General features: G+C 54.2%; 1 protein-coding gene across 2 annotated transcripts in view; it reads right to left on the bottom strand.

Annotated features, from left to right (window-relative positions):
• The window catches only part of DOCK1 (dedicator of cytokinesis 1), a 377799-nt gene that overhangs the window by 315739 nt on the left and 48419 nt on the right, over positions 1-13641 (bottom strand). For both annotated transcript variants that reach the window (XM_037051192.1, XM_037051193.1), the window contains exons 5-10: positions 11600-11696; positions 9131-9279; positions 5315-5450; positions 4343-4500; positions 3201-3282; positions 2630-2765 (exon numbers count right to left, since the gene is read on the bottom strand). In XM_037051192.1, coding sequence (XP_036907087.1) covers positions 2630-2765; positions 3201-3282; positions 4343-4500; positions 5315-5450; positions 9131-9279; positions 11600-11696 — 758 coding nt within the window. The remainder of the gene's footprint in view (positions 1-2629; positions 2766-3200; positions 3283-4342; positions 4501-5314; positions 5451-9130; positions 9280-11599; positions 11697-13641) is intronic.

Here is a 13641-nt window from a genome sequence, read left to right as displayed (position 1 = left end):
CAGAATGTCTTCTGCCGAACCACCGCACGGACCGCGTGGTGGGGTTTTCTCATATCCGAGCACGCCACGCCCCGGTCTGGAAGCCAAGTGCAGGTCTCCGCAGACACCGGCCCAGACGGGCCTGACGGCAGAATTCCGTTTCACAAATTCCTCTGCCTCTTATCCCACTGGCCGCCTAGAGCTGCACTTTCCAAGAGACCTTCGTGTGATGATGTCAAGTTCTAGATCGGCGAGCCCCTAACGTGTGGCAGGTGCGATGCAGGAGCTGATTTGTTACTTTGATTCCATGCGGCTACTTTGCCGTAGCAGGAGGAACTGGGGAAATAGGGCTGCCACGTCACGGTGTTCATAGTCCGGTGAGGTACGTACACGGTGAGGTACCCCACAGCCGTGTATGTACGGAGGGGTAAGGTAAGCCTGGTGACGGAAAGACTCGTAGAGCCGGGGGTACCAAGGAGGCACCAAGGAGGCACCGAAGCCAGCCTGTGTTAGGAGGGGGCTCACGGAACACTTCTGATAGGAAAGGATGTTTCGAATTGACTTTCTTCTTTGTAAAAAATTAAGTTAAATGTACAGATTACAGAACAGTTCAATGAATTTTGAAAAACGCATACATCCCTGTATACACCACCCCAATCAAACTACACGTCATTCCCGTCACCCACAGAGAAACGTCAGCCTGTGAGAGCCGCGCGTTCTCATCTGAACCAGAAGGAAGGGAAAGCTGTTGGCCACTGGCCTGGCTGCCACTGGGGTTCAGGGACCCCTGCACTCCCAGGAACTTGCACTTCACTGGTCCCGACCAACCAAACAATTTACGGCCTTAGTGTGGGAAAGACGCCCGACTTACACACATTCCCTCCTAAGGGAGGCCCAAGGCCTCTGCGGTCAAAAGAAAACTATTTCTTCGAAGCTGCCATAGAGCAGGAGAGAGACGGCAGTCCTGGAAATTCCACCGTAAGATCAGATTATACATGAAAGAGACAGCCGGGCCTGAAACGTCGGGGTGCGATGCTCAAGTCTTCATGCAAGAAATAAGGAGAGAAAACGTGCGAGAACTTCCTGAGCTGGGAAAGGCAGCGCCCCCCACCGGACGCCACTCACAAGTGCCAAGTCCGACGGCAGCCCCCCGCGGGCGGGAGTCTGTGGGGGCGGCTACCCACTGAAGTCTGAGCTTCTCCCTCATGGTGCCAATTTCACTGACATCATTTCTCTGTATTTGGCCAGGTCTAATGCACCCTTTTTTGTGCAAATATTTGAAGGAAAAATAAGGATGCGCATCATATATGGGCAGTCCCTGAAATACCTCGTACCTGTTCTTGTGTTTTGTAATTATGTGTTACATGAAATCTCTTGTACCACAGCGCGTTCAAAAATAAATGCTAAAATTCCTTTTTAATACAAAACCACAAGTAGCTCGATAAAAATAAGTAAATAATTAAATTCAAAAATTAAAACAAAAGATTTTCTTCCTGAAAGTTGGGGCCAAAACCGTGGGTGCGCATTATACACGGCAAAATACAGTAATCCGTATGATGTAGTGAATCATTTCTTTGAATCATTCGTTTCAACGATTGGGTATGTTTTTCCAGAAAAATCCAGGCAGAGCACAGAGGACCTCCGGCCAGCAGGACTAACAGGGAACCGAGGTCACTGCACGGTTACCCAAACCCACAGGACGGGCAACACTGACGATGAGCCCTAACATAACCACAGACACGGCCGGGAGGGCCCATCAACTCTAAGGAACGTGCCCTCTGGTGGGGGCTGCGGGGGCGGCTCTGCGTGTGGGTGCAGGGGGTCGGCAGAAACACTCCGAAATCTCCGTAACTTCGGCCGAATTTTGCTAGGAACCTACAACTGTTCTGAAGATGAAGCCTGTTGGAAAGCAGTCCAAACCGAAACAGGACAGACTAAGCCCCGAGTTCCCTGGTCACACAGGTGAGGATCACCTTTCACTGCCAGTCATTTGAGACGCCCGGCGGCGGACCAGAAAGGACGGGCTCTCCGCACACCCACACCCACGGGACCCCGAGGCCCACGGCAGGACCAGAGGAGAGCGAGGGCTGTGCAGTGAAGCTCATTGGTTGCCAGCAAACGCTGAGGGGACAGCACCTTCCGAAAGGGTGACTGCGAGTGACCCGGAAAGAGGTCAGCAAATGAGAGCTTCCAGGGACACGTCCGGCTCTGCTCCACAGAGACAACTAGCTCTCCCCTTCTGGTTTGTCCCCCAACAAAAGAAAAATGGGCACAAGTATGGAGACCGAACTGCCCGGTACGTCGAGGAAACGGTGTCCTCCTCCGCCTTGGACCACTCGGCACAAATTCACTCCAGAATCAACCGCAAGTCCAGACGCCTGGCCACCGCCGAGGGCTGGCTTCCCTCCAGGCTGAGCGTGTGGCCCGGGGTCCGCCCGGGAGAGGCGACCGCTCGGAAACCCGACCCACGATCCACCCCCAGACTCGGGCTGCCTCCGGAGCGGCGCAGGGACTGGCCGCCACCCACAAGAGGGCGACAGATTTTCTCCTCTGCCACAGAATAGCTGACGAGTCGGAGACTCCGCAGCAGCTCTGCCGTGGGTGAAGGTGATGGCCTTGAAACCCCCCGGGAAAAGAAGACGTGGATTACCGGCCACCCCGAAAGGCCGCCGCAGGCCCGAGGTCAGCTTCCTCGTGTTGCTGTCCCGCAGCTCCATGCGGCCCACGCGGACGATCTGGCAGACGAAGCTGATCCTCTCCCTCTTCAGGTCTCTGCTCCCGAGGTCCTGGGAACACGAATTTCCACGCATCACTCTAGGTCCCCACCACTCAGCGCGGGGGCCGCTGAAAGCGACGGCCAAGAGGCGCACACAGAGAGACTCACTTCTCTGACCAGTTTGCAGCATTTTAATGAGCTGTCCCCAGGACAAAAAGGAACAGGGTAGCCACAGTCAATGAACACTGAGTGAACTTGAGATACCAACTTAGGCGATGTGTTCATGGAACACAGTAAATCTTTGTTCTGGGGACCCTGAGGGAAGCCAGGGACCCAGGAGAACTCTGGGAAGGAAGTTATTACTGCTGATCAACCATGCGGCGCGGGCACCCCAGGAACCCACCCTCTCCAGCGTGGTGAGAGGCCAGGCGTGGGGGGGACGGCTCACTAAAAACTGCCACGGGAAAGGTGAGCGAGTCGATTCCACACCCCTGGGCGCACTTACGGTGAACACGGCTCGCAGGTTATGGAGTCTGTCTATGTCTTTAGGCAACCCCGAGCTGGACCAGCGGACCAGGTAGTTTTCACTGGGAAGAGAAAGAAAAGGGAGTCGCGTTCCCACTCTCCCCGGGCGCCGAAGGCGCACCCACACCGACTAACACTCAACACCACCGGAGCCGCCAGATGCAGCCGCTGCCCCGGTAACAGCGGAGACAGGCAACCGCCACCCGAGGTGGGGTTCGAGGCACGGTCCCTGGGGGGTTTCGATTTTGCATGTCCTGGGCTACAATCATAACGGAAGTACATGAAAATGGCTTCTCAACAGGGGTGGTTATTAAAGCGCGCTTGCTGACCACAGTCGAAAATCCACCATCCATTCCTTTGCCGTAACAAATACACTGTGCGCCTCAGGGCGTGACTAACCACGCGTGACCTAAACATACAGAGTCCAATGTCAAGAAGAAATAAAGTCCTAATCACAAGTGACAGTGAAATTCACCCTACTCTGTTTTCCACCGTGTACTTTCTAAATTCTGAGTAACACAAGTGAGGAGGCTGGGGTCTTAGAGACATACTCCACATATAATTCAAACCCTCATCTTTCCAACTGGACAAAGAGAAAGTCATCCTGAGGGACTAGAGCAAAACACAGGGAGGGACTGCCTCGTCAGAAGTGACAGAGAGGACTCACCAGTTTACTGGACAGATATTCACTGAGAGCCCTGAGGTGGCAGGCACCAGGACAGACACCCTGACCCTCAATCGTCTCGAAGAAACAACATTAGGTCAAAGGTCCAGAAGCGACCTTCACGGAGAACAGAGTGCAAAGCAGCAAGTTTAAGAGAGGAGCGGTACTGGGGATGCGGACAGAGAAAGTCCTGGGACACAGGAAACACAGTGTGGCTTCCCTCTTCAGTGGCTGCCGTCTAATCCCCTCGTGCCCGGGAAAGCGGACCCTGGCCCAGAGCCTGAGCTGCCTGCCACCACACCGTCCGGACAGAGCACCGGCTCGGCTGCTTGGGGGCAGTCTGGCCAGGGGACCGCCCCCCAAAGCCTCTCGCCGGAGTGAGACTTTGCGAGGGGTCAGGGGCTGGTGCCCCAACACCCACCGAAGAGGACAGGCGGCAGCTGGGGAATGTCACTGACCTGATGAACTTGGACTCCACGGGGTCGTAGAGAGACATGAGCACTTCGGCGTCCTCTCCGATTTTACAGACCACATTCTTGAGGTTGACGAACAAGGCCAGAGAAGGGGTGGCGGCAAACCTGGCCTGCCTGTTAATGTCCACGTTCTGCTTCTGGGACTGCCAGGGGAAGCAGAGTAGGGAGTCGGCATCAGTGCACCCGTCGCTGGCCCTTGCTTTGTTTATCCCCCGCAGAACAGCAAAGCCTGCGGCACCCGTCAGCACGACGCAGCGAAGCCTCTCACGCAGTCACTTCCCTGGCCCCACTTCAAGGTCTCAGAACATGGGTGCAGCCCACGGGAAATCAGGACACCCTGTGCGATGGCCACGCCCACCCCCGGGCGCACCGAGCACTGTCTGCGGGGCTCCATGTCCAAGGGTCCGACCCATGAACCAGAACGGTGGCTACGCGTGGAGCCGTCTGTTAATTTTGGTTCTCCCAGGAGACCCATCAGCCCTCTGAGGACACCTCTGTCTTCCTCACCATTACGTCCCTGCTACCTGGCACAGGGCAAGTAAACACCACCTGCCAAATGCATGGACGACAAGGAGGTGCCTCAGTTTCTGAAAGTTCACTCGGCATAAGACCCCATGAAAGGCCACGGGGGAGGAAAAAGACCAGGAACACGTGTGCCCTGCCCTCATTGAGCTGAGATGGCCTCAACCCCCACTCGTGTCAAAGAGCACATGCAACAGAATCAAGTGTCGTTTCCCACGAGCTGAGGACACCGAGTCAACGCCAATAAAACCCTGTGTCCTGATACGCCCCACACCCCTCAAGGGATGAAATCCTGGCAGGTCATCAGCAACAGGCCCCTCGCCCTTCGCCCCTATGTGGACGTGCTGTGTGGCGGAGCCTGCGCAGGTCCTTTTTGGCGCTGGGAAGACATTCCCAGACAAAAACAGTGCAGGACAGACGGCAGGACGCACTCACCTTCTCTTCCTGTAACCTTTCCTCCACCTGTTTCGAAGCCACCTCGTGAGCTCTGAACAGGCTGACCGTGCTGGTCAGTTCTGGGTCCAGGATGTTCCCATCTTCATCTCTCACCACCAAGTCCAAATCGAGAATTCTAGAACGACAAAAAGTCAGAACTCCAGGGACCCAAACCAAGAGAACCAAGGGCCTTGAGTTTTCTAATACAACTTCAGTCCCAGCAACCGAGCAGAGGAAAACATCACAGAAAGTTGGGGTCACCCACAAATATTTAGGGGACATAATTCTGCAAGGTCACTTTCTCTAACTGAAAACACAGTTTCTTGGAATTAAAAAAAAAAGTAACAGAAACCCCCACCGCCACAGTGCCTTTGTCCTGAGATGAGAAACTTTACAGANACTCCAGGGACCCAAACCAAGAGAACCAAGGGCCTTGAGTTTTCTAATACAACTTCAGTCCCAGCAACCGAGCAGAGGAAAACATCACAGAAAGTTGGGGTCACCCACAAATATTTAGGGGACATAATTCTGCAAGGTCACTTTCTCTAACTGAAAACACAGTTTCTTGGAATTAAAAAAAAAAGTAACAGAAACCCCCACCGCCACAGCACCTTTGTCCTGAGATGAGAAACTTTACAGAGCTACAAAGGCCAAGTGAAGTGTATGTTATTAGTCACCACTCGGACACTGTGACTAGCTTGGAGCACACTCATGCTACGCACACTCTGGCGGGTTCAATTTTCAGTGAAGACGTTCTGTTGGGCCTCAACACCAAGCCTATGCAAATTATCCACAATAACACTAAGCAACTTTCTGGCCAGATGGTTGAATACAGCAGCCAACTGAAAACGTGAGCAGCGTCTGCCCAGTAAAGTTAACCCATCTCCACCTGGAAATGTTTGTGGGCAACATTCTCTCCATTTTCCTTAATCCAACAAAATCAGTGATTTTTACCGTAATTGTTGTTCAAGGAAAAACAAAGGCAATTACGTGAAGAACGGAAGCCAAGAGCCGGCGGGCGACAGTGGTGGCGTGTCTGGTGCTCTTTCTACTGAGACAGGAGGGTCTGAGCCGTGAGTGCCCTGCACCCTGCCCGGGGGATTTTCTGCCGGTAACACTTCTACAGAAGCAGAGTGTTTGGGTTTTTTTAACCCTACGACCCAGGAGAGTCTGTCTAAGGAGAGATAGATGTCAATCAGAGAGGGCCTTCCGGAGGCAACGACCCGAGAGGAACGCTGATTCAGCAGCAAAGACCCCATCCGAACGAGGTCCGGACACTCTGAAGGTCACCCCAGGGCCAGACAGGAGTCGGATGCCAGAGGGGCTCCACTCTGAGAGTTAGGCTGGCCCGCTGCACCGTTTGGAAGGCAACCACAAAAAACTCCTTTTTTCCCTTGAATATCTATTAAGCACATTCACTGAGGGTGAAACAGACCAATGGGGCCTGTGAGCAACATGAGAGTGAACAGGCTTTTAAGCAAATAATCAGAGGCCTCTCGCCCTGCATGAAAACAGCCTGCAATGATTGCAGGTGCCTCCAGAGGAACAGAAAAACATTATAAACAAAAAAAAAGCCTTTTAGGCTCTCGTTAACTGTCTTTGCAACATGTTTCCCAAATATTACTTCTTATCCCAGCCCTGAACTTAATATGCCCCTGGGCAGTTAGTGCTGGTGTGGGTGGGGTCATCTTAGTGTGGGTGGAGCCCATGCTAATGAGGGTGGGGAGGGGATCCAAACTGGTGTGGGAGGAGCTACAAAGCCCCTGGCTTAGGACTGGCCAGAAGGTCCTGGCCAATAATGCTGCCCACACAGCACCAGCATCCTGAGGCGCAGAGTCCCAGGCCACGGGCCCCTGGGCTGTCGACAGCCTGCCAGGTACTCAGACATGGAGTCAGAGAAACATCTAGAGAGCCCAGAGCCTGGATCCTGAGCCAGAACCCTGTCAAGGCAGAACCCAGGCTCTTTCAAGAATGCCTGTCCCAGACCTGTCCAGGGCTGGCCTGTCCAGGGGCCTGTCTTCCTCCTGCCAACCCTTCTTCATGCTGTCCTGTGCCCAGAGGCGCTGAACCCAGAGGGAGCGCCCGCTGCGTGGGCGCATCTCGGCGACGCACGACGGCCTAACGCCATGAGAGGCCAAGTCATGGGACAGCCCTTGTGAGCAAAGGAGGGTGCAAATGCCCAAGAAAGCGCATGCAAAACTGGACGTGGATTGTGTACGTGCATTTTTCTAGAGCAACGGTCTGGGCTTTACTCGAAATGACTTTCCTCAAATGTCTCACAGAAACCATTTTACACTCCAACTCGCAACACTGTGGTCTTTTCCTTTGTGTTATTTTTCCTGAAGGAACTGGAAAGGTGTGTGGAGCACTGGTCTGCAGAGAAATTACAGCACACACTCGAGTTCCTCGGGCAAAACGCTGTCTCACTAAGGACCGTGTCTCCTACCCGAGTAGTAAATTTAGTCCGCAAACCCTTCCTTTCTGCGCTGGTTGTTCCAGGACACAATGTGCTAAGGGGGTGTCCTGCAGCCAAATTAAGCAGGTGGCTTCTGAACCCAAATTCAAAATACAATACTCTCATAGAAAATAAAATCAAAGCCCCAAAACTCTGGTGTCTTTGGGCAGCTGATTGTGAAGGAGGCTTTTTCACTGTGGCCCTATCAAATATGCTATCCCCGGAGCCCGCGGATTTCCAGGAAAACAGACAAAAACACTTCGTCGCGGCCTTTCGAATCCAAAGACCACATGGATGGAGTGGATAATGCAGCTTTCAGACACCTTTCACACCTGAGAGGACAAGTTCCCAGAACACAAAAGGATGCTCTAGTTCTGATGTACAGGAAGGTTCTTTAGCATGCCGTGAATGACAGGGGCGAACCGCCCCTCCTCTCTGAGTGTTGTGTGCTAATGTGTAAACTCGGGGGCTGGGCGAAACCCGACGCCCCCAATCCGCTGCCTATCATTGGGCAACTCTGTTTTTGAAGCCCAAGACTTCCAGCCAGTGTCCCAGGCAGGGGAAGTCAGATTCCTAGGAAGCGGGTCCCCAGAGTCTGAATTTTATAAGCTGTCCAAGTGACAGTGACACAGACCGGCGTTTGGGACCCGCGTGACCAGATCACGTGCAAGGCTTCCTGCAGCTCGGACCGACCGCAGCGTCCTTCCGCGGTCCAAGACCCCGCGGAGCCAGGGGCGGCAGCTCGGTTCCGTTCTGGGCAGACATCACAAGCGCCTGGCGGGGAGGACCTGCAGCTCAGTGCGGGAGAGCGCACGCCACACCGAGGGTGCTCCAGCACGGCTGCATGGAGGCTGGCCGGCGGCGGGAACCTATCCTCCTCTGCTGTTTACTGGAGATTCGTGCTTAGCGGCTTCTATTGCCATTTGCCGAATCTGGTATCCCTACACCAGTGACACATTTAAAGGGAACCTTCGGTGGCCCTTGCAACTCTGAGCACCTGGGAACCCACAGAAAGAAGGCAGGTGCTTGTTACTGCACAAAGCACCCCCATGCCTGGCCTCCAGGTCAAACACTGCACAGAAAAGCCGCTCCCTGTTGGGGGCGGCATCGTGGGAGGGACAGGCTGCCCGAACCCCAGGTTTTTGAAGAGAAAAACAGGTTTCCACTACGACTCAGAAAACTCCTGGTTCTCAGGATGCGACAGAAAATCCCTCATCCTTTGCAAAATGAAAACCGTGCCGCCATTTGGGTGTTGGAGGTGTGGTTTTATGATGAAATACGATGTTAGTCTCCTCAAGGCCTGGGCCGATTTTATTATACATAACAGTGTAAGCATGAAATCACCTCTCAAATAAACAAACCTGTTTCCGTAATCAATTTTGGCAGTGACCTTCTTCTTCAGCTCCTTGAGCTCGTCCTGCGGCAGGGTCCCAGACAGGATCTGCGATCGCCACTCGATGAGGTCGTAGATCATGCGTCGCACGCTCTGGAACATCTCCCTGTGGCCCAGCTGCGAGAGGGGAGAGACGCCGTTTCAGCGCTCGAGGTGTAAACGGCACCGTGGACTTCGCTTTTTACATACACACGCTTCACAGGACAGAACGCGACTCGCGTCAAATTACACGAGCTATGGAATTCGGTTCCCACCAGACACCGAAAGACGAAAAGGCTAAAAAGTCAAATGTGATCCTCAGTATTGCCTCCAGAGTTCCTGACTGTGGTCCGCTGCATCCAGGGGCCGACCAGAGCAGGGTCTGGACCAAGAGTCTCGAAGCCAGCCCACTGGAGTGAGCGGCCCCAGAGGAGAGCCACGGACTCTCCTTTAGAATCAGTCGGAGCCTAAACGCCTCGCCTACCCAGCCTTCAGGACCCCTGTACTCGAGGGAGAGCCGACCTGAGGCCTCGCTGCCCCTTGCCCTAGAGAGGGCATGGCAGCAGACCCCCGGCACACGGTGGGTCAGGGAGCACGGGTGGACAGGCTCCTACAAGAAGCCAAATCTGAATCTCCCAGCTCTGGGTGTGTTGATGCTGGAAGGAAAACGCAAGGAAAATGCAAAATTCACACTCTCATCACTGCCCACCTATTTCAAGGGCACAGATGGTAGAAAGACAAGCACCAGTTTTGCAAGTGCACGAGGACAAGCCATCGAGGAACCTGGGAGTGATCTAAAGAGAAAACAGCCCAGCGGTTCTCTCCGTGCAAAGAAATCGCAGTGAAAACTGAGCAGGTAAAATTCTGAACACACGGTCCCTACAGAACATTGAAATGTGGTCATTGCTGCTTGTTAAAATGAGGTCTCCTCTGTGTAGCTGAACCTCACACCCCCCTGTGTGTCGTGTTTGGCCATCTTTCTGGGAGTGGGTAAGATTCCCCACCACCCCGTGTCACATGACGCCCTAACAGACTATTCCACACCCCACCGACACTTCCTCATAGTATTAGCCTCATTTTTTAATTTACTACATGAAAACTAAATGTCAGAATCAACGCCTTATTGAAAATTACTTCCCCCTTCTTAATTCTCCTTGTCCATTTTTCTAAAGCCTTATCAAATATCGAAAACCCTTTGTATTTTGCTAACTCGTCCACGACAACACGGTAGAGCAAAAACAAAACGATAACAAAAAACGTACATAAAAATATCCTAATCATTTCCCTCTGGCTTTGCACGGGGCCAACACTGCCGGTCTGCAAACGGCAGAGACGCGTTTTCAAGGCGGAGACCGAGGGGGTCAGCAGGACGGCCACGTCAGGGCTGCACGCTGGAGACCACGTCCGCTGACGTGTTAGCACCAACTCCTGTTTGTTTGGCTGCCATATTTTTTGTTTAAAAATTGCTAAGTCAAACACGGAACACCGACTGCAAAATTGCTCAGATTTACACAAAGCATTCATAGCTAACTTTACGCTTTTAGGTTTTTGAGAACATCTGATGAACAATTACTGCAACTGCCTATTACTGTGCATTTATAGGAAACCACTGTATGATTAGAAACAGCAAGCGGCCCAGAGAGCGCTGCGGGGCTTCAGGAAGTTTTCTGCCTTCGGAGAAGCCGAGCCGCGCCTGGCTGGCACAGCCAGGGTTTTGCATGGACCACATTAGCATATGAGAAGAAATCAACCGTTCGAATAGAAAAGTGGGACAGCAAAAGGGAATCTTCTGCAAATATGAATTTATGGGCAAGGACAGGCCCTGAGGGAATAGGACAAGGGAAGGTCACAGCCACCACCTCCCTGAAGGACTGAGACTTCCTCCCCACGCAGCAGAACCAGGCACCTGCACCCAAGTCCCCCCAACCCCCTGCCTCTGACAAGCACGCTTCATTCACTCTAGAAGGCTGTGTGGTTTTTGTCAAACGACAAGGGGCCACACCTACAGGCAGGCAACGGCCAAAATAAATATATACAAATGGAGACCGTCTTCTACCGAACCCATAAATAAGCACCTACTTCAGTTTAAAAGCAGATTTTTGCTTTCAAGATCAAAATATAAACTTTGAGGGCAGACCCAGGCTGACTGCCCAATCCTGTCTCTGAAACCCAAGTGTTCCCTTTCGAACACAAGGAAGGAAAGACCCTTGACCCTGCCCTTTACGGCCACTTCATTGCCGTGAGCGTGGCCACACCCCCACACAGAGGCGGTCAAAGGGCCCACGAGCCCCCGAGGGTGGGCAGAACACTGCGCCGTGCTGCTTTGCCCTTCCCGAGTATCACCCGTCCCAGGTCTGCTTCCGGGGCTCCCAGGGACAGCAGGGCACCCACTGGGACAGCGAAGGCCCAGAAAGGCCACCGTCAGTGTTTCGACCCCCGATCTGCGCCCCCTTCTCACCACGTAGAGCTGCCTCCAGATGGCGGACCACTCGCGCAGCGTCGTGGTGACCTCCTGAATGAGCGGCAGGTCGCCCGGGATGACCGTTTCGTGTTGCCTGGGAGGAGGGAGGGAGGAAGGGCAGCTAAGTCCACGGCTTCACAAACCTGTGCGACGGGAACCCCGTAAACCCCACACCCGGGCCACGGAGTTAAACGCTTCAGCAGATGGAGAGAAAACACACAAATCAGACTGTATCCACACCTAGGCACGCCTACGTCTCCAGAGCGACAGGTGGTGTCTGTACCAAGCCTGAGAATGTCCGTCCACTGTCCTGTGTGTAAGCTGTCCACCTCTGACGCCCAGCCGTGATGAAGGAGGCAAACAATAGCCGATTAGAAGTCTCCAGAACACCGAGGCCTGGGCAGTGGACACGCCCTCCCTAGCCGGCACGCGCATCTCTCCTACACGTGCCCTAAATTACAACTGATCTGCACGGCATTAACATGCGGGTTTGGGGGAAGAGGCTTTCTGCATTTCTGTCATGCATAAAACTCATTAGATGATAATGCTGAAGCGGTTACCCGTGACGGGCTCTGAGCGAAGTCGCTGTTTTCAAATGTCCGTCGGTGCCCATCTGATCCCAAACCCTGACCCTCCTCCTCCCCGTCGTTTGTCTCTGCCCCAGCAGGTTAACCCTCGACTTAGCCTCAACTCGCTGTCCAGGTGTGCACTGTCTCTCATCAAATCTACCCGTTGTCTGGCTGTGCTCAGGGGCGGGCAGTGCCCTGCGCAGGTCTCCCAATCCCAGGGGCTGCGGCAGACACTGAATTTGTTGCTTGTGATGGGAGCCCTCCCTGTGAGCGTCGTGTCCTGTTCTCAGGGCCACGGCCTTCTCCCTTTCTCCCTTCTGGTCGGCCTGATCTGTCCCTTGGCCTAAGGTGTCAGCTGGCTCTAACGTATCTAATACGCTGTGCCGTGTTATCTTTGTAAGCATCTGGTTACCTGTGGGGGCCAGCAATACACAAAGCCAGCAACGCCTGCCACGCAGGGCCTTGGGTGAGACTGAGGGGAAGGACATCCGGCAGGGCACCAGGAAGAACTCGTGGGACATCGTGCTCAGCCCATGGTGGTGACTCACGTTAGTTACCTGGCTCTGCGTGACGGAGCTAGACCTCAGGGGACAGTGGGGGCTGGAGGTCCTCATCTAAGTGTCCTCTGTAGAGAGGGCACAGCTGACGTTTTGAGAACCACAGAGGCCGTCTCAAAGGCAGGGGCAACAGAGAAAGACCAAGAAGGCAGGCTGAGAGCAGCGGGCCCAGGGGCCACAAGGGGCAGTGACAGACACAGGGAAAGAAAAGTGTCACACAAACAAAGAGCTTTAGTGGCGTGGAGCCAAAGTGCCTGACGGTGCAGGAAGGCTCCAGAGATGAGGACGAGGACCGAGGAGACACTTCAAGTCTGGAAACCGGGCTGCACTGGTGACCGTGTCAGCACAGAGGAGGGGACACGTGGGAACTGCCGTGTTACTGGGGGCAGGGGGAGGGAACAGATGGTGACAGTCACCAGTTCATGACCTGAGATGTCTGAGAGCTGAGAAGGCCAGCGTACGGAGCCACAGGAGCCAAGCAGGTGACACAGGATGCCGACTTTGACCTTGGAGAGCAAGGAGGCAGGTGGGGTGGCCCCCACTGGAAAGGAGGGGGGACAGGAAGGTGGAGAGAGGGTAGGGAGAAGACAGGCAGGAAGCTCTGGGCTGGGGGGGGCGCAGCGGGGGAACAGGGCCAGGTAGACAGAGCTGGGGGCCTCAGCCCAGGCTTCCACATGGTTTCCAAGCTGTTCATGTTCCCTGTGCTCCATCCACTGCTCCTGCTGGTACCTGACGCCAGACCAGGAACGGGGACAAAGTGTCTCCATCTGTGTGTGTCTATCCGTCTGTCTGGCAGGGTGGGGCTCTCCTGACTGAGAATTAAACAGTCTCTTGNGGTGGGGTGGCCCCCACTGGAAAGGAGGAGGGACAGGAAGGTGGAGAGAGGGTAGGGAGAAGACAGGCAGGAAGCTCT

The sequence above is a fragment of the Sturnira hondurensis genome, unplaced genomic scaffold, assembly GCF_014824575.4.
Source record: "Sturnira hondurensis isolate 20B ecotype Veracruz unplaced genomic scaffold, ASM1482457v3 Scaffold0007208, whole genome shotgun sequence".
In the NCBI taxonomy this organism is placed as follows: Eukaryota; Metazoa; Chordata; class Mammalia; order Chiroptera; family Phyllostomidae; genus Sturnira; species Sturnira hondurensis.
The sequence above is the reverse complement of the archived record's forward strand: the minus strand, read 5'-3'. Positions and strand labels throughout refer to the sequence as shown.